Source organism: Limulus polyphemus, unplaced genomic scaffold, assembly GCF_000517525.1.
Source record: "Limulus polyphemus unplaced genomic scaffold, Limulus_polyphemus-2.1.2 Scaffold1078, whole genome shotgun sequence".
NCBI classification, from domain to species: Eukaryota; Metazoa; Arthropoda; class Merostomata; order Xiphosura; family Limulidae; genus Limulus; species Limulus polyphemus.
The window spans coordinates 108,259-130,525 of NW_013666688.1; the positions used below are offsets into that span (position 1 = coordinate 108,259).

At 33.0% G+C, this 22,267-nt stretch overlaps 2 protein-coding genes across 2 annotated transcripts in view; one reads left to right on the top strand and one right to left on the bottom strand.

Annotated features, from left to right (window-relative positions):
- The window catches only part of LOC106462029 (alpha-(1,3)-fucosyltransferase C-like), a 7,865-nt gene extending 7,163 nt beyond the window's left edge, over positions 1-702 (top strand). Inside the window, exon 2 of the mRNA XM_013921901.2 lies at positions 692-702. The gene's annotated coding sequence lies outside the window, so the exon portion shown is untranslated. The remainder of the gene's footprint in view (positions 1-691) is intronic.
- A 1,133-nt stretch (positions 703-1,835) lies between these two features.
- On the bottom strand, positions 1,836-14,352 carry LOC106462030 (alpha-lactalbumin A-like). Its single transcript, XM_013921902.2, has 6 exons — positions 14,082-14,352; positions 11,022-11,168; positions 9,369-9,457; positions 5,801-5,873; positions 3,649-3,724; positions 1,836-3,413 (listed from the first exon to the last, which is right to left on the bottom strand). Exons 2-6 carry the CDS (start codon positions 11,158-11,160, stop codon positions 3,074-3,076), a joined length of 717 nt encoding a protein of 238 aa, XP_013777356.1. The 5' UTR covers positions 11,161-11,168; positions 14,082-14,352; the 3' UTR covers positions 1,836-3,073.
- Positions 14,353-22,267: the final 7,915 nt, after the last annotated feature.

Consider the following 22,267-nt stretch of genomic DNA (forward strand, 5'->3'; position numbering starts at 1 on the left):
GGGACATTCTTGGAATGTAAGACATTTCTTAAAACTAGATTCACCATTTGGATGTGTTGTGTATATCAACACCTTTATGATATATATGACATTTTTTTAAAGACTAGATTCACCATTTGGATGTGTTGTGTAGATCAACACCTTTATGACATATATGACATTTTTTAAAGACTAAATTCACCGTTTGGATATGTTGTGTATATCAACACCTTTATGATATATATGACATTTTTTTAAAGACTAGATTCACCATTTAGATGTGTTGTGTAGATCAACACCTTTATGACATATATGACATTTTTTAAAGACTAAATTCACCGTTTGGATGTGTTGTGTAGATCAACACCTTTATGACATATATGACATTTTTTTAAAGACTAGATTCACCATTTGGATGTGTTGTGTAGATCAACACCTTTATGACATATATGACATTTTTTTAAAGACTAGATTCTCAAATTCGGTGATGTCTGGTCATCAGCACGTTCAAAGCCTAAATAATGTTCAAGTCTTTTATATGAGGTGTGTATGGTGTATTCTATGGAATGGGTCTAAATTCCATTGTGCGTATGTGACGTAAATTACATGGATTGAATGTCATTTATAATGTGTTAGTATAGTATAAATTCTGTGGATTGGATCTAAATTCTAATGTGTTAATATTGTATAACACCTATGGATTGGGTCTAAGTTCTAGGGTGCATATATTGCATAAATTATATTGATTGAGTCTAAGTTCCACTGTGCTTATATTGCATAAATTATATTGATTGAGTCTAAGTTCCACTGTGTTTATATTGCATAAATTCTAGTGTGTTAATATTGCACCACTTTCTCTGTATTAGATCTAAAGTGTATTGCGTTTATATTACACGCTAACAATACAAATGCAGTATTTATAAGACAAAGAGTTTATTAAGAAAATGTTGATAACGTAGTTATAGTAAAAAGGTCTAAATTATATTACTTTAAATTCCGGCTTCTATATACGTCTAACATTTGTTTTGTAATACCCCGAATACTAGCTAAGATTCAATTAAATTATAGGATATGAATATCTCGTAAAGTTTTTCCTGTCTAAATCTAAAGCTGTTTTGCATGAACTGGGCACTGTTCTTTTTGTGTTGAAACTTTACATCACAATATACTGAGAACAAACCACATTACTAATAATAAAATATACGGAGATTTATAACTGACACTAAAACCTAATGTTCAATGTAATGTACTGACAGTTTTATATATTGAAACCAAATGTAACGTTTTAATGCAATATCGCATGGATTCTAATAAGACTATATACTTAATGCTTGGAATTTTAATATTTACATGAACAGAGAGTGGTGTTAAAGAAAGATCTATTTAACTCATACACGAAGTCAAGCATGTTTATATTAATATTCCTCGCGCCCGTTAATTATACTTAAAGTTCAGACGGGTGTTAACTCTACTGAAATTTCTATGACATCAGGTCGAAATTGTAGGCTTAATGAAATGTGCTATTTTTATAATGGGAAATAAAAAGTTCAGTGAATTTAGGTTTAAAACTTTATTTTTTCTTATAAGGTCCAAGTCCTGTAAAGAGTTTAAAACATTAAGCGATGTTATAGGTTGACATATCAAGAACATAATATCTAAAATCTGTTCATTATTCATTGATTAGGACTAGAAGTTGGCTTACTAAGATTAAATACTGCCATATATAAAGATTAGATCTCAAGACTACTGGGTCAGTATCAGATTTATATTTAAAATGATAGCTGAAGTCAGGATTCTTGCATCCTGTTTATTTTAAGATACATCTTTAAAACTTACACGGTACAACAATGGATGAACCAGAATAAGAATGTAAAAACTAAGAGTTTGTAACTAGTTTCAACACTTCATTCCATTCTTAAAATGAAAGAATATTTATTTCCGAAACGTTTAATAATATAAGACAGGTTATCTCATTTATAATAATATTAAGTAATGCGATAAAAATTAATTAGGTTTAACTAGCACAAATCGCCACCAGTGGCTCAACGGTAAATCAAAAGACTCTATAAAAGCAGGTTTCTATACCCGTGATAGGCACAGCACAGATAACCCTTTGTGTACCTTTGCGTTTAATAACAAACTAGCCCAAACCCTTTAGACAGATGGATTATGAGGTAAAAATTTGTCTTCTAAAGAGTCTACAGTGAAATAACTAAAAAAGTTGCCTTAACTAGGCCGCTGTGTTCAACACTCTGCTAATAGTAGGTGTTATAGGAGGTCTTTTCTTATTTTGTGGTAATTACTTTCTACTCAAAAGAAAACGAATATAATACCAAAACTGAATAGGATAAAAAGCACTGGGGACATTTTTACTTGGCGAAATTATTTAATTAAAATAATCGAACAAGTTAAAGTGAAAAATATTTTATTCAAGGTTCCTGACCCTGGAAACATATACATGATGTCCTACCAATAATCCAAAGAATCTAAATCAAATAACAAAAAAACTGGAACTCTTTATATTTTAGAGTAATTTAGAAAATGGCTAGGAGATTTGAAATAAAAATGTCTACATAATATATTAAACAAAATGAAAAGTCTAATGAATTCAGCAGGATTTAAAATATTTAACGCAACCATCTTGATATTGACAGTTAACTTTCGTTTTGCACAAATTTATTTTAAAAACTCCAGGGAAGACTTAAAGGGTCTATATCACGATTTTTATTTTGTTAATATTTAGATCTTGACTCATCATCTTCGGGTGGGCCAGGATCTAAAAAACAAAAAAAAAGCGAATTCGACATATGTTTAATGTGCGTGTTATTTAGTAATTAATATAGGAATAATTGATATCCAGGTTTTGGTCATTATAAAATGCAGGCCAGTGATCAACACCTTGTGCTGGAAACCACATGCTCGGCAGCGTTTCAGAAAAGCTGGTTGCTTATACGTACGAATTCATTTGTAACTGATGTAACTGTTCGTGATGTTTGCTGTTATTTAAATACCACTAGATGGCAGTTCTACTTCCATCAAGTGTTTTAACTTACAAAAAGCCCACTAGATGTCAGCAGTTAACCTTAAGACGTCATTAATGATCGGCACCAAGAGATATGGTTTTATATATCTTGAAAAATGGTTTGATACGTAGTTTCCCTGTAAGGCTACTCAATAAACTACCAAGTCCACCTCCACCTCCGCTGAAAAGAGCGCTTAAAGGTGGTGGACTTAGATTAATGTGTATTCCATTTGGGGTTATCTTGATCCCGCTCCCATGATGTCTCTCACCATAGCGATGTTCATGGTGGTAATGACCACCTTTAGGGGGGTGGTACGTCTGTTGAGGAGCATAGCCACTTCTCTGGTGGAAAGCATGGCATGGGGTTACCCAGTCTGTAAGGTTTCCAGTGCATTTTCCGAAGGACGAAGGCCTGAGAAAGAGAATAGCATCATTAGACCTAGTTTGTTATGTTCGAAAACTAGAAAAAAATACTTTTACTACCGTATTGCACAGACAAAAATAAAATAAATTCACCTGTCTTAATTCACGTATAACATGTTCCTTTAACATTACGTGTTCCATTCTACTCCCCCGGCTTGTTATTAATTATAATACGTCCAATAACAGTTATACATGAAAAGAGATGTAAAGTCTTAATTACTCACCAAAAATGAAACCTATGACGATGGAACATTTCTAAAACACAGTTAACGTCATCGTATATGTCATCATCTCTTAATCCTGAAAAACACGTTTGTTAGAAATGTGTTATAATTGATATAATAACTGAAATAATAATTTCTTAAATTAATTATTTAAAACTAGCATAATCAAGGTTATCTACCAATATCGATTTTTTTATAAGTATCATATATTTCAAATTGATTTCCTACTGTATGAACTCACTAATATGCCATGTTTGAGACTCTGTGGTTTTTACTGTGATTGTTTTTATCAACTCTTAAGTTCCAAAATATAATTACATTTTCCTTTTCTTTTAAAAAACTTTTTTATTTATTTAATAAATCTATTTCAGCATTCTTATCGTTTACACTAACAATAAGAAATATTGTCAAAAAGCAAACACGACAACAGTGCAATATTAAGTTATAAAAACGGCTTTAAGAAGTTGGACAACGCCTGCGAATGTTGTTAAAATGTGGAGTTAAAATAATGAGAAGAATACATAAGTTATGAGAGGAAGGGGTTGTTTCTTCATTGTTGGTGTCTATATAAGGGAGTTAAAATAATGAGTAGAATACATAAGTTATGAGAGGAAGACGTCGTGAAGGGGTTGTTTCTTCATTGTTGGTGTCTATATAAGGGAGTTAAAATAATGAGTAGAATACATAAGTTATGAGAGGAAGACGTCGTGAAGGGGTTGTTTCTTCATTGTTGGTGTCTATACAAGGGAGTTAAAATAATGAGTAGAATACATAAGTTATTAGAGGAAGACGTCGTGAAGGGGTTGTTTCTTCATTGTTGGTGTCTATATAAGGGAGTTAAAATAATGAGTAGAATACATAAGTTATAAGAGGAAGACTTCGTGAAGGGGTTGTTTCTTCATTTTTGGTGTCGTCTATACAAGGGAGTTAAAATAATGAGTAGAATACATAAGTTATGAGAGGAAGACTTCGTGAAGGGGTTGTTTCTTCATTGTTGGTGTCTATACAAGGGAGTTAAAATAATGAGTAGAATACATAAGTTATAAGAGGAAGACTTCGTGAAGGGGTTGTTTCTTCATTGTTGGTGTCTATAAAAGGGAAAGAGATTGCGTGGTGGCAATTAAGAAAATGTGTTTATTTTAAAAAGTTGAAAGCAAAACTGGATGATCGATAAAACCTACATATAAAAATCAATACGTTATTTTTAATTTACGATTATCAACTGACCGGAAAAGTTTTGGTTCAGTTCTTCATATCAGGTATGATGTTTAGACTGAGTTTTCTATGGTCTTCTCCTTCCCCCCCCCCTTTTTTTTTCTTTTTGATTTTAAACGAGTCCTTCATCAAGTCTGCATTTTGTTAAAAGATGAGAGATTGAAAGACAGTAATGTGATCCTTTCATAATCTTTCTTCTTTTCACAAAGTACATATCTCACTATGATTTTCGATGACGAGGAACCCACTTTGAGACTAATAATGGCTGGAGACGGCTTGAATGGGTAATGAAGAAAAACTTTAATATAACAGCAAATGTACAACGTTTCGACAAGGTTTTGTCATTACCCATTCAAGCCGTCTCCAGCCATTATTTGACTATGATTTTGTTTAAAAAGGACACGAAACAGAACTCCACGTAATTAACAATACCATTTCAATTATAGTAATGACTTCGATGAGTTTACTATTCGTACATTAGCAGTTTGGAGGTAAAACCCGCCAATTAAATTAGTAATTACGAGGAGCTTGTCTGAAAGTTGCGATGTTCTGATAAAATTATTTCACATAGACTTATCCGTATTAGTGAGAACGTACACATGTCTGAAGGTTGTGATGTTCTTATAAAATTATTTCACATAGACTGATTCGTATTAGTGAGAACGTACACTTGTCTGAAGGTTATGATGCTCTGATAACATTATTTCACATAGACTGAAGGTTGTGATGTTCTGATAACATTATTTCACATAGACTGATCCGTATTAGTGAGAACATACACATGACTGAAGGTCGTGATGTTCTGATAACATTATTTCGCACAGACTGATCCACATTAATGAGAACGTACACATATTTAAAGGCTTTGATGTTCTGATAACACCAGAGAACACACACAGTCTGATAAGTGTTCATTTAAAGGAGAAACGAGACTTACGATCACATGACAATTGGCAGACGTTACTGCTAGGACTTCTGTTGGCTGACTGACACCAATATCGGTCATTGATCTGGAAACATTAAAGAAATACGGGTTGTAAGTAATTTCATTTTATTTTTTATTTTGAATAAGGCTTAATTAAAATATTATTACTAACCACTAAAAACCAAATTAAGGATAAACCAGTAAACCTGAACTAAAACAACACATACAAGTATCTTTACATGGTAAAAACATTTTTATTGAAAAAAAGAGGGAAAAAAAAGAACTTCTAATTTGTTATCCTGCGGTGGGACAGTGGTAAGTTTACGGATTTATAACGCTAAAATCCAGGGTTCGATTCCCCACAGTGGACACAGCAGATAGCCCAATGAGGTTTTGCTCTAAAACAAGCAAATTTAATTCGCAAGGCTGTTGTTAACTTAAGTAATTATTATAGGTGTCTAAACATATAAATTGACCAAAAAATATGCATGCGATTTCTTGTATAAAATGTTATTCCTCCCCATTGTTCTCTTATAGATCACATTTGCCATTTAGTTTCTTATAGAAATAAAACTATCGCAAACCAAAAATGTACATGTAGTTTATTTCTCTCTATTTTCTTCTTACTAGCGATCTATTCAACCTTTAAATATTATAGTTGCCTATAATGAACCAGAACTCGTTCATATCTAAAGCTATAAATAGCGCAAGATGTATCATCTTCTAGGTCAAGTGCAAAGAAAGCGCTACCTTACGGTTATTTTAATAAATCTCTTACGTATTCACGGGCAATTTAGTATAGCATGCATTATTGGAGTTTATTGCGACCAAAGAGTTATTTCTAGATCTCTTAGACTTTCCTTAATATGTAATGAGCTATTGGGTAAATATGATTAATAATTCTATTTTTCGTCTTTACATACTACACAGCATTACTAAAACAGAATTTCGGGAAATCACATATGACACTGTTTGTTTATTTTAGAGCAAAGTTGAACAATGGGCTATCTACGCTCTTTCACAGCTGGAAATCGAAACCCGGATTTTACTGTTGTAAGTTCGTAAACATAATGCTCACCAACCTGAGAGTCAACTACCTTGGATAAAATAAAATATGTAAAAGTGCAAAATTCATACCAAATAACCTTAAATATATATTTTTTACTAAGACATTGATAATTAATGAGTGAATATTATTATATTACTCACAGAGAAAAAAAAACAACGATAAAATGATATAGGGCTTTCACAGTTTTACCAAATTTATTCTTTTTGTAAGCTTTTGTAATGTTGTTTACTGCAGTTAGATGGCGCTCATCTGCTACAGTGTATGTGTACCTAATCTGTTGATACACTTTACTTTACTCTAGTACGTTAAATTTCATTACCTAACTTGTTGTAAAATGATAGTGATTAGTGGAGTGAAAGTTTTATCAAATAAGGAGTTTACTACTCAAGTTGACGAAAAAATACTCTGTGTTAAGAATTATGACAACCAAAGTTATTTTATTTTTGGAACAAAAGTAGTTTTCCTACTTTTGAAATTTTAATGAAGTTACTAGCATAAACTAGTAAAGAATTAAAAATCGATATACAAAACGAAGTAAGTCCTGACAGGCTAAGGCACACATGAGTAAGTGCACGAATGTGCGAGGTTTCGAGTTGAACGAACTTTAATGTAAAGAATGACGTCATGCATTCCGAAGTGGTCTGGAAGGACAGCATACAGTTTTCTAGGTCGTCTCAAACAGGTAAAAAAACTACAAGTATCGTGGCAAGTTTCGAGATCCCGGACTTGTGCCAAATTACAGAGTTCTGTATCATATAAACGTCTGTGTAGAGCCAAGATTTAGGAAATGTATAAATAAATATTACGCTAGTTCTGATTCTATTCATGGTCCAAAATCTAAGAAATATTACAAGCACTTGAATAAATTTACGACACGAATACAGGAATGGTCAGAAAAACTAGGTAACGGACTTGTCTAATCGTATGTTAGATATAAATATCAAAGCTTTATGACGTCAAGATTACTCTCCGAATTTTTTCTCTTTTTTTTTTTTCCTGTTATAACTTAGAATTAAATTTCATGATACATTTTTCGGTGTTTTGAGGTATATTGTGGGGTATTTTTATAGGGTGATATCTATTTCAACTGCTTTGACAAACTTTAAAGAAGCAATAATTTTTATACGACATTGATAATCTCAACTCTGGTGCATTCGATGGTCGTGATATATATATATATAACAAAAGCTCAATTACGGCAGAGCTGCCATTCAGAAGTATTCCAACTCCAAGAGGGAAGAAATAAATAACTGGAAGACAGAATATTTTAATTTTGTATACTTTCAACAAAGTCGTTTACAAATATTTGTCAGTCTTTCTCAGAATAATAGAGTTAAGTACCAATATGCAAGTAATTTTTAAACTATAGCAACTGTCAGTTGTTTAGAACGACACAAAATATTCTTCCACACCATTACATGGTATGTTTGCCTGATAAAGACAACTGATAAACCTCCAGTCTAGAGCTGACAAGTTGCAACAGAGCAGTGCCGAATACAGGGAGTGTGCAAAAAATTCCCCCTGAAATATAGTATTTTCCAAGCTGTACAGATATTTATCTCAAGGCCTGTCAGAGGCATATATTTAACGTATTCATTAAATGCGATATTTATCTACAAGATTACATATAGATTTCTCTATTGCAGCCTTGAATCCAGACCTTTTAACCTGTGGTGTAATTAAATTCAAATTCGACAAAATGGAAAATACTATATTTCGGGGGGAATTTTTTTGCACACTCCTGTATTCAGCACTGCTTTGTTGCAACTTGTCAGCTCTAGACTAGAGGTTTATCAGGCAAATATACCAAGTAATCGTATGGAATAATTTTTTGTGTGGTTTTGAATAGATGTCTCTATTGCGACTTGTCAGCTCTAGACTAGAGGTTTATCAGTTGTCTTTATCAGGCAAACATACCAAGTAATGTTATCAAGTACGATTTTTGACATACATTATGGCACTAATTTTACACACTGTGCCCTCAAATTGTTCCCATATGCTACCTGTAAGTATGGGGAATAATTAACCACAGTGTGAAAATCATTGCAGTAATAGTTATAAGAAAAACAAAATTCTGAAGTTGGCGAAAATTCCTTTAAAATTAAACTTACACTTAATAAAGTTGGGTTTATCCCGAAGGTGGAAATTAATGATTTTTATTTTGACTTTCAATATAACCATTCCTAATCTTTGTAGTAACAATAGACTTTTTAAGTATAAATAAAGAAATGCCCTTTAAACACTATCAACTGACATTGGTGGCTCAACGGGAAATCTGAAGATTTATTATGCTAAAAATCTGGTTTCGATACCTGCGTTGGGCAGAGAAAAGATAGCCCACAGTATAGCTTTGTGCTTAACGATAAACAGACTCGATTTATCAGTTTTTGAGAAACAGATATATAACTTTGGCATCAAAAACAACAAAAAGTGGATATATGGGACAACAATGTATCGATTACCGTTTTCATTATTGATATACTTATCTGATTTTGTCGTAGAAACAATTACCTGAAACAATCCATGGTTTGCACTTCCATCACTAAGTGTTCTATAACTAGTCGTCTCGTACTTACTCTCCCAGTATAGCAAACATAGCCCTACAAAACACAAAATATACTCTGATTAGGCACTCACGTAACAATACGTTCTTTTTTATTTTCAATTGGTCTTAAAAAACAAATTAGGTAATACCAACATTCACAAATCTTAATACTATAGCTTTTTATTATTTTTTATTGCTAGCAATATTTTAGTGCAACAATAACTCATTAGTTAATTACATAAAACAGCCGTGAACACTACATTTTTCAGACAGACTTCGTAAAATACACTTTTAATCATAAGTTAAAATGAATATTCTATACTTCATATCTGAAGCTTAAATGATAATGTCAAAAAAATGTGAAATTGCTATCATACATAACAAAAGAGTTAAAGATGAATCTTACAAACTATTTAAGATTTGTTTAACACAAGATTAACACGTAGTTTATAGACGAAACGTTCTAAGTCCTAGCTAAAGAAGAACTTATGCATTGAATTCTTCCTTACTTATCACTTAAAAACAATTATGTCTCATATACGCCAAAAGCCTGGCATGTTTTGGTGGCTAGGGTGCTCGACTCCCAATCTGAGGGTCGCAGGTTTGAATCCCCGTCACACCAAACATGCTCGCTCTTTCAGCCGTAGGGTCCTTATAATGGGGCGGTCAATCCCGATATTCGTTGGTGAAAACGTAGCCAAAAAGTTGGCGGTGTGTGGTGTTAACTAGCTGTCTTTCCTCTAGTCTATCACTGCTAAGTTAGGGACGGTTAGCGCAGATAGACCTCATGTTGCTTTACGCGAAATTCAAAACAAACCAAACCATATGCACCGCCTGGTGAAAGTGGTATCTTGGTAGGAGGCTGAGAACAGTATATGTTTTGTTCCTCACATAGTATTACACAGAATCTTCAGCTTTAATTAAACCGTAAACGAAAGAAATTCTTTTCCCTGATTATCTCAAAATTGTTTGACCTCTTTATATAGACGTACGTCTAAACAATAATAATCGAAAAATTCAACACTTAAAACTTTCAAAATGCTGGAAAGCATCTACATGATGAAGCACCTCCTTGACCTACTATCCATATTAATAAGAAAACAGGATTAAATACACATATCAAAGACCTCATTGGCTCAGTGGTAACCTTGAGGACTTATAACGCTAAAATTCGGGGTTCGTTCCTTATGACGAGCACAGCACAGATAGTCCATTGTGCAGCTTTATGATTAAAAAATACAGCAAAAGATTTTGCTTTGTTTTTTGAGCTTCTATTGTTGGTAACATGTTACACATGGAGTCCATTAGGTGACGATTTTTGTACAAAGTGTAAAAACATTACTGTAAGTTACGTAAGCTTCCAATACCTAAACACGAGCTTATAAGAAACTAAATATGTTATATGCAGCTATGATAAACTCTTATACGTACTATATATAGCCTATATATACATATGTATTTATTGGTGATTATATGGTTGTAAATAAATCCTAGAGTGTTGTATATTATACAGTCAACAATCTTGGCAAACTTAGTAATGGAACTCACAGTTAGCAGTGTCTTAGGGTGGAACATTGAATGTCTGCCTTAAAAAGGAAATACAATGCAAGAGCACGTACATTTTGGAATATCCTCTTGTGGAAACTTATAGACTTCATTAAGCTCACGAGCCAGTTCACAGCGATCATAAACTTTACCATGCCCTCTGGCGACAAACAGAAGAATTATGAATACTGTTGTCAGAACCACGGATTTCATTTTTACTCCTGGAATATAAGAGAGAAATTAGATTATGATGTTATATTTTCAATTTCAGTATTTATAATGTTAGAGGCAAATGTTCTACGGAGGATGTACTAAAACTTAGATCCATGTAGTTATCTAAAATATATTTTATTTTATTGCTAATCGTGAAGTTAATATTGAAAAGCAGTTTGATGCTGTCGATTTTTTGATGTAGTATTAGTGTCCGCTTTGAAATGTATTTCTAATTAACGTGTTATATTTGTTTATAACGAAGTTTATCAGTTGTGACAGGCTTCTTTTGATTTTCTTATTTTGTGCCATATTTACAGAAAATGATAAGCATATAATTTCACCACAAACGTCTGGATTTAATAACATATCGTCCTCATGTATTACAAAAACCAAAATGTTCAATAACAAATACACAACGCGAGTGATGACAACCATCACGAAGAGTTCCAATGGACAACTTACAGACGATAAACTCCCTTCCAGGTTTACTTGGACTGAGAAGAACTGAAGTTATTATAAACTATGTGCAGAACAAGTCAGCCTGGTATCCAACCCCTTCCCTGTGCAAAACCACCTCCAAAACACAAATGTGTATGATCCGTAAAATCATCAAAATTTATTAATTAAAAACAGATAATTTAACAAGAAAACATGTGTAAAGTAAATAAACCCTGAATGGGAGGTACGTTTACTAGTAATCATTTTACTCGTAGTATGTTGGTTTGATCCATTATTTATGTTCTCGAACAAGTAGTGTATTATCGTCATATTGCATTGAATGCCTTACTCTGTTGTTTTTTTCTTAAGGCGTTTCTATCAGTGCAAGTTAGCGTGGTTTAGGACTCAATATACATAAATAATCACAAAAAATATGTTATTACACAGTTTTTACAACATAGCTAAGAAACAGACCAGAAATCAGTAGTAAATGTTGAATCTTTCTTCACGTGTTGTGCATCAAATAAATCACAAACTCAGCACTAAGCCCTAGAATCATTACTTTGATATTGTTCGTGATAAGTTATACACCAACAAAGTTACAGATAGGAGCAGTTGTCTGTGTCCAGATTTAGAAACAGAGAAGACATTCTGCTTGCTTCTTTTTTGTTTTTCGTAGCATTAAGTTCCAACATTATTATCAATAATCGTTTATATTATTATGAGTGTGCGTGCTTTTGTAGAACTTGTTTGTTAATATATTTTTTTCACAGTGTTGAGGCAATAAGAACAACCACAAGTCCATATTTGTGGTTACTATAGTGCTGAAACAGTAACGTTACCTTTGGTCGTGTTATGAAGCGTACGTGGCAATAGCTAATATACACAGCCTTGTTTAACTAAACGATGTTGAAGGGGCGAACCCATAACTAAAGTTTTGAAACCATGTTTTATATAGCACTAGATGGAATACCCGTCTGTTGGACGAGTGAAATAAAAACTCGTTTGTAACAAAGGATAGGAAATTGTGCTTCTATATACTTTCTTAACATTATAAACATTAAAAGTACAATTAAAATACATAAAGATACACTACTGAAAAGAAAGACATACTGTATTCAAGAATTCTATCAATATGAAATTAAATGGGGGCCCACCCCCCTCATGACCTTCGTCATGTCATCCTGTATCACTGTGTCAAGTTGTGCTGATTTGGTAGTTTTCCAAAATTATATATGAAGGTAGATGGGGGGGGGGAGGCAACCCCTCATTCCTCATGTCATCTTGTATCACTGTGTCAAGTTTGATGCTGATTGATCCTGAAATGCGGAAACGTATAAGGAACAGATATTGACGTTTATTTATATAGACTGATTGCTGCACGTTTTTTAACAGCATCAGCCTAAAGGTTATTTATTATAATAATCAAACATTGGTGCACTCTTTATTATATCACTTTAAAGCTTCTTTAAAAAGATGCCATAGCAACGGAAAGTAATCATATAAGGTATCATAGTAACAGAAAATAAAAATATAAGTTACCATAGTAACAGAAAGTAAGCGCATAAGTTATTATAGCAACAGAATATATAAACTGAACACTTATACTTGTACGTTACATCCAAGTTTTGTCGATATTAACTTGGAAGAATAAAACTTATTATTTTGTAGTAGTTCATCAATATTTTGAATGGCAATCACTTCGAGGCGGCTCTTAAAAGAATAAGATGGGATTATTGTCTCCGTCTGCGTTTACTTAATCTTCTGATTCAAACAGAAAAAATAGTACCAGCCATCTTTCTATTATATAAAATCTCGAGATAGTTGGTATTCAGTTTTATTATATTATCAATAACTTTGATATCGCCCATTCCACCTCCAAGTTCAAATAGAAAATGCTTTAAAGTTATATTTAAATAACTATAAAACAAATACTTTAAAAAAGCAATTTTTATACTTAAAATTTTGATGAGAAAAAACGACTACTTGGATGTGATATTTTACATTAAAGAAAGACCATTTCTCCAACAAAACACACGCTTTTACAAATCATTCAAAAAATATAAATGTATTTAACAACTAAATATAAGTTATAATGAGATTACGTAAAATTTAAGCGTGTGTAGTACATTTAGTGCATAAGTTAAAATGCTTAACAATTTAATGAAGAATTGATTAGAATGCAACGAAAAGAATCTGGAGCTAAACATCAAAATTAACTCTGCTTCGACTGTGTGGTTTTAACCTATACAATTAAGCTGTACTACATCTGATACGTCAACTAGTTATTCTTGAATCAACACGTATTAAAGCTGTACGTTGTATGTAAGGCCTTAATTATATGGTTAAGTTAATCCCATAATTCTGCGAGTAAGTTAAATAATTAGTAATGATGAAGAAAACTGTTTTCGTCTCAGGAACATGAAATTGAAACCCAAAGGCATGGAGCTTGAAACAAAAACAAATCTAAATTAAATCCTTACCTTCTTGTCAAGTCTGGTCGAAGAAATAAACACATTACACGAGAACGGTAACGGTCTGCTGTTCAACTGACTTCGTTTCTCCTTTTATAATACGCCGCGAGGAGGCGATTGACCTTAACCTATAGGCATTGAATTTCGCCGAAAACCATTGGGGAAGCATCTTCCGTTTAAATTATTTAGGTTTCAGTTAGAATAGCAAAAGTTATTCTGAGTTAACCAATCATACGGCATTAACATCCTGAGTTGTCTGATATTAACTTAAATGTTGCTAAAAGCTTTAGTTATACACACACAAACAAAAACAAGCTACGTATGTTTATATATAACTCATTTCGCACGCAAGCGCACTATCTGCGTTTAGTATTACCAACCTTGAATCGTGGGCTATTGTGCACGTTTCCGATGACGTAAAGTAAGGTTAGTAACAAACTTGTACACGTCGGAGAACAATAAACTTGTAGATTTAGGTTGTAGATGAAATTATTAATAATTTTCTTTTGTTTTTGTTGTCAGTAAACTAGTTAATGCACATTTCATTAATGATACAATCATGTTATGAATATTTTATAGAAATTCTTGTACTTTAGGACTTCGTCCAATTTCGGTTCTGATGTAATCACTTGTACTTCTTTGTTAAGCCTCATATCTTAAGAAAAATATATTTAAAGGTTCTTGCCGTGTGATGAAAAATTCCTATTATTTCATAAATTAAGAGTTTTGTTCAACAGTGGTTCTTAGCTAAAACGAGACACGTACGTTCATAAGGCTCAATTTTCATGCCTTGAATTAAGGACTGTTGTATCTATTTAGATGTGTTTTTACAAATATTTGTTACTATTGTTTATTACCAAAATCATTGCTAGCCACCAAAAGGGAAAAGGCAGTCGTCAGTTCAACATATATTTTTTTATATTTGGAGAATGTTTATAATAACAACGAAACAAATAAAAGGATATCGAAAAACATAAAGAGTTAATTCGGATAGACATTGCTAGAAATAACTATAATTAAATTCTCTTGGCTTACCGACTATGGGCACTACCTTCATTCCCAAAGAAATTAACATTTGATCGTATTAAAGCACTAAATGCTAGAATCAGTAATGATCATTCTTTGATTGACTGTTTAGGCTGAGTATTCATGATGAAACTTTGTAGAATGGACGGCAACTGCCTGTTGTAGAGACATAAATGTAGAGGACGACGTTTCGAAAGTCTTCCGCCTTTCGTCTTCTACATCGATAATGATCATATTTGAAGCGCTGAATACTAGAAATAATAATGATCATTTTAGATGTACTAAATGATAGAATTAATAATGATGATATTGGAAGCACTGGATGTTGATAAATAAATATTTCACGTCATGATTTAGAAACATCTTAAAAATGGCCTTTACTTTTCATTAATATTCATCTACGTCGGCCAAAATATTAACTGACATAGACGCTCAGTCCTTGAGGCAGATGGGGCATGTGCCCCAATTGTATTGCAAAGTAGCAAAATATATATTTATTGCCCCTTCACTTTCCCACCACTCATGGCTGTATATGTTTTACTCCTTCTTGCCATATTATTAACTAATATCAGGTACACATACACATTCATATATATCCAAACATTTTATGAAGAGTCGAAAATAGATATTTTTGGGCTGAACTGAGCTTTGCCAATTCCAATCAGAAATGCAATTATTGTTTGTAAATTACTTTATTTTTCAGTTTCACCCACGTTTGAAGAAGATCCTTTTAGCTAATTTAGAAGCTGTTTCTTTTCACGCTCAGGTACAAGTCAGAAAGCAAAATTAACTATCAAACAAAAATAGGACGAAAATGAACAAATGACAAAGTGAGTGATGTAGTTTTTAATGGTATGAATATATTTCTAAGATGCCTGCTGTTTCTTCTGCATCATTTGATCCAGAGAACACTTAAAATAAAGCTGTATTTTGTTACTATTTTTATTGATATATAAAAGATGCAACAGCTCTTGGCCTTTCAGAAGAACATTGAACCTTGAATATGAAAAAACCCTTTAGTGGAGTACATTTTTTTTAACACTATCATAATGAGGTGAAAAAACTAACTTAGCAAGCAAGACAATCTTGCTTGTCGAAGTGTGTTTAGAAAAATACAGGGTGTTTACATTGCCGAAGGCTAATTTTAATTAATTTTCTTTCTGTTTCCTTCTAGAACGGGAACTTACCCTCACCGTTTTTAATGTCGCATTCACTGAATAAAACAAACGGGCTGTCAACGTTTTCTGTTAACTTATATAAGACTGGTCTTCACTAAGTTCCTCGATGATACAAGGAGAAATTTGAAACATTGTGTAATGGAATAACATTGATTTTATTGGTTAATAACACCCTTATATCACCATTAGATATAATTAAAATCTGTCAAACACTTATCACATTAATTAACCACTGAAAGTATAGTTTACACTCTGCTTTTTTTTACGCATGTTTAACTTATTCCGCCTAAAAAAAACAGAAACTAACCAAGTTTGAATTTACCCAATCACTGGAAGTATAGGTTTTCTGAATATCCTTTTAATGTTATCTAAACTTGATATGTATTAACGTCAAAAGAAATCTAGAAAACCTACAGGCTGAAGTGGCACGTTAAAATATAAAAGTTTCCTTAGCCTACAAGTATAGAGTGTCTATCATGTCATAGTCCGTTGAACCTTCTGTTCGAAATTAGATGACAATAGGCAGGGGTCAAGTTGGGGCGAAACAGTCCGGAACGGCATTCAGCCTCTTTTGATTGGACCACGTTACTACTACATAGTGGATCACAAAAGGGAGTTCCACGTCTTTCAAATTTACAGTTTATCCAGGATTAAGGATTCCTATGTGGAATTAATTGTGGTACGTCCTGTATTTCTATTGATTCCATTTTCTGGGTTTATGTTTCTTATTTTCATTTGGAAGACGAATAGTCCTACTGTCGCCTAACTTCGAACGGTAAAGTTCAGTGAACTATGACTTGATAGACATTGTTTAGTAACGAACACTTTGTTAATATCGTTTCTTTTAACACCATTTATCCTAATAAAATACATGCGTTCCGCTGTAGAATTTGTTTGTTTTTAAGCACAAGGTTACACAATGGGCTATCTGTACTTAAGACGGGTATCGAAACCTGGTTTTTAACGTTAAAGCCGTCAGAATTACCACTGAATCAATGGGAGGCTCGCAGTGGGGTTCAAAAGCCACCTCTTGATTCACAGAGGTCCTAGTGGTCCCATTCTTCCATTTTCCCAAATTAAATCTTTAGCTACCTCAAATGTGGCGGTGGGTACTTTTTGTGCCCGAAAACGAAACCATTTAAGACACCCGCCTGTGGAACCTGAGCACGTGTGTCACGTTTGGCTCCACTAGCTTGAGTTGGGCTATGAACACACTTTCAAGCCTGATACTCCCAGCATCCCGATGGAGGCCAGGAACACAAAACCTGATGCCAAATTATGATTCAGCGACTCTGAAAATTTACTTCTAGCCCTTGCTCATGCCTGGAGGTGTTATAGTTCCCCTTGGTACCCCTCTGATAAGGAGGCCATATCTTACAGGTAAGGATACCCCCTGGGTCACCCCGTGTCCGCCTGCTAGCTCCTAAACAATAGGATGAGTTCGCGGACAAACAAATACACAACTTGATTTAATACAGGATATTGATATTCCAAAATGTGTGAAAAAAATTATGTAAACTGTAGATGTTTTTATTAAATATTTTTCTTAATTTGTCCAGACCAACTAATGAAAGTCTAGAAAGAGACTTGTTGGAGACAAAAGATAGATTTGAAATGCTATTTTGTAGACGCTTCTGATTTTGATTCCGAAATTGACAATTTAAGAGAAATGCTTTAAAAAAATTCCAGTTTACATGATTTGTGTCACAAATGTTAGACCTATTGGTTTGTATTGCTTCACCAGCACTTGGCGTTTAAACCGCTACTTTTTAAAAAATATATTACCGCCTAAAGTTGTACATACATTCATTGTCAGGGGCGAATCCAAGATTTTTAAAAACGGATATGAAATAGTCTGAAAAGGGGTTTGTTGCCCCCACTCTGAAAAACTAAAGAAATTTTAACTCTTTCTAAGTTCAATACCTAACATTTTCCATTGATTTTTGCCGGTTATTTTAATCTAGCTTTGCAATTTAGAAATTCGAGTGACCAGTACTTTCTGCTACCTTCAAGAATATCTTGTCCTTCATTTGTGGAGCTGACTTTTAAAATCAGAATCTTGAAGTGAACTACAGAATCAAGAATGAAATTCTGCCGTTACTCACCAGTAATCGGTATCAGGACTTATTTGATCTGCTTTTCGTCCAACCCGCATGCCTTTCATCGTACTTTCAAAAAGCAGACACGTCACGACTCACAGAATTTAAGCAATAATTTAAGACTTTTCAAATGAACCAATAAATGACCCAGTAACAAGATCATGAGATAAAGTTACTTAGCAATTTCCATGTCAATCATTATTAAACCAATCAGGTAGTGTTATCTAGCTGTGCAATTTTTGGTGAATAACGATAAATGTCTAAAAATGACGCATTGTATGAGCTGATGCGTTGTGATCGGTACTTGCACATAATTTTTATTGGTAAGTAGTTCTATATAGTATTCTTGATACGCGCATTCTATATTAATTCACGCTGTGTGTTTGTATACGAACTCCCCGACAGTTTAGGAGATAGCAGACATAGACCCCCTTACCAATGAAGGCTAAAACGAACCCCCTTGAAGTAGTTATAGAAGTAAATTGGGATGATAAGAGAGCTTGATCGATACATTGGGGCCTGTTTTGATCATGAGATGGGCCTTGAAGCACCGCAGCGGAGCGTAGGATTTTTATGCAATTTCTGTATAATCTTCTCATTTTCTCACACAATTGAATTCTACTTTTTTTTTTTAAGAGCTGGAAAGCTTGTGGGTTAAAGATAATCAAAAACATCTTATAATTCTACGTGGTACTTCAGTCTTTAAGTTTTATTTTTACTGAAAGTACAGTTAACATTCTGCTTTTCGACGTTTAACGCACTGTTGCTACAACAACAGACCCAACAAAGATGTTGAATGTTCTTGATATCTAATATTCTTAACCCTTTATTATTTTTATTAGGATGTCCTTATTTCTCTAAGACTAAGCTTAATTATCAACTAATTATATTTTGGTTTGTTTGTTGTTAAGCACAAAACTGTACAATGTGCTGCATATATTATGCCAACCCCAAAGATCGAACCCCATATTCTAGCGTTATAAGTCATCAAGTTTTTCCCCGCTAAGCTACAGGGAGCGACTATTTACATAAATTTACATAAATAGAATATGCTATCACAAAATGTAAAGACTTACTAAGTTTAATCAATTTTACCAAAGTTGCATCGTAACAATGATTTCATCAACTTTTTATTCATCAACCTTTACCATTCGTTCTTGCTATTTTAAATAAACATGCTTTAACTAAGGTTAAATTAATAATATCTTGATGTTTAAAGATAATTCATTTGTAATTTAGAAGTTTATCTTTGAAACATGTACTTCCGTGGTTTAAAGGTCTACAATCTCTTTCCTTTAAAACTGAAAACAATTATGTAAAAGGTTGTTGCTCCACATTCTATAACTTCTTCTTGTAGACGTATGTTGACTGGATGAGCAAATCAACAGCAACAAAAAAATGTTTAATACATTAGTATTGGAAACACATAATTCAGATTTAAACATTGACTGAAAATTTTGTTTTGTATTTATTTTGTAAATTAGCAAATCATTGTACACAGCCAAAATAAACACAAAACGATACAAAACACTAGTAATATTAGGCTGTGTACAATGATTTGCTAATTTACAAAATAAACACAAAACGATACAAAACACTAGTAATATTAGTAAATTAGCAAATCATGTACACGGCCTAATATTACTACTATTTTGTATCTTAGGACTAAGCATTTGCTGAAGATCATGCTCATTGTACGTTTTGTTTATGAAAACTGAAGTTTTTGAATTGGCATAAACTATATACGTACCAAACACCTATCATTATCTCTGACATCCAACCTCGTGTTTTAAATATATATGTGTGTATACACACGAGGAAATTGTTAGTGAAGAAAATCTAAAAACATAGCTCACGTTACATACCCAATGCGGAAATATCACCTATACTAGATAAATAAAATAACACAAGGACCTTTAATAATACTTTAGTTAATAGGTAGTAATTATTCAGTCGTGTAAAAGCACTTTAAGCGAAACATATGTGCTATAAGTGGCGTTCGAGTTTGTTTAATTATTATAAACAGATTTAAATCCATCGAAAATGGTTAACTTCTCAGCGCGGACCATGGTTTAAAACCTCCAACTAGCCTTTTTCCTTACTTGTTTATCTTTAACATTTACATGTTTGATTGTTTTTTTAGATGAATTGATATTATATGCTACAGAATATGTGTTCATGTGAAGACCTCAACAAAATATTGTAATATTAAAACTTAAATTTCTCTTGCTAATTGTGAAATAGTGACGTAAGAACATTACATGAGGAATTCAGAACATTTGCATCAGGGCTGTATCTTTCATAAACATTCTTCTTCATGGAAAGTAGGAATAAAACCACCGTTGGGGGTTATATTCCGTGGGGTAAAGATGAATTTCTCATTAATTAATTGATATAAGTGACATTTGGTTTTTCTTATACACAAAAATACACAATGGGCTATCTATGCTCTTCTCACCGTGGATAGAGAACCCGATTGTAGCGTGTTAAACTTTCAGACTTACCGCTGAGTCACTAGGAAGCATAAGTTAGTAGTTCTCAAATTATGTGGCTCCCCCCTGAAAGTACAACCGGTTTTTTTTGGGGGGGTGGGAGAGAAGCATCAGGAAAACGTTTCGTCTTTTGTTGTTGTTTTTAAGCTAAATTTATCGTTGTCATCATTGGCAGTATAACTATATACATATCACGTTTTAAATAAGTTGAGCGATCGTTTTTTAGGGGGGGGGGGCAAAGAGTATTCAGAGAAGAAAAGAGAGTGCTAACTAAAAGTATGAGAAACACTGGCGTACTTGAGAACCTCATCAGAAAAGTCTAGTGTTTCTGCTGGATTATGACGATAAAAAATTATTTGCTTCACTGAATGTTTGGCACTAAATGAACTCGAATTTTGTACAAACCAATGATTTCTCAACCATCACGCCAGTTACAAGACAGCGAGTATTTTAGACTAATTAAGGAATATTTTTAATTTTCTCGCTCAATTTTTATGATATTCTGCTTCCAAAAATTAAGCCTACAGATAAGAAAAGTGTGCCTAAAACTATTTATGTAGAGAATCAGAGTGTATAGAATATAGAAATGAAATTAATATGTGAAAAATTGCTTCTATTTTTTTCGAACAGGAACGTCATTTCAAAACATTCCGAGCAGCGTTGTGTCAGTGTATAGGCCATTTTGTACCGCAAACAGCACGGTGAATGAGAAAAACTAATCTATTATTACGTTCGGGCCATTCTTAGGCAATATTTGATAGTTTCTTCCACACGTGAATCCCTTTTTGACGACTTCTGTTTTCCACTTGTTGTCGCATATATATATCCCCCAACTTTCATTCCACTTTCGATATCATAGTATATCATTACTGAATGTAATTTAATCGTGCGATGCCTATTTAATCACTGAACAATGAAACCGTAACGATTACTTTACAACTGCGAAATCTCAATCAAGGAGATGAATAAATGCCCATAGATGCGTTAAGGTTCCAAGCTTACGCCATTACAGCATAAAACAACAAACTTAATTGTCAAATTAGATCGGAAATGAATGATGTTTGGAAAATTGAATTTCTTTCTATTCATTTGTAAAGAAAACGTCTTTCGTCTTATTTGTTATTTGTCTCTGTTTCCAAGTCTAAAGTTGAATGAATATAAAATGAATTTAATATATATTAAAACGTTTTCTTGTGAAATATTAAAACAACAACAAAACAAAGTTCTATACGTTTAAAGGTTTACTAAAGTTATTTTAATATTCCGTTTTTTTTACAATTTCTTTGTTTTTATTAATTTTCTTCATTGACAAACACAACTAAAGTTGGATCCTACTTTCGAAAACTACAAAGCATTTTACATAAAAGATTCACTTTCGCTCTTTCAACTTATACCAAGTT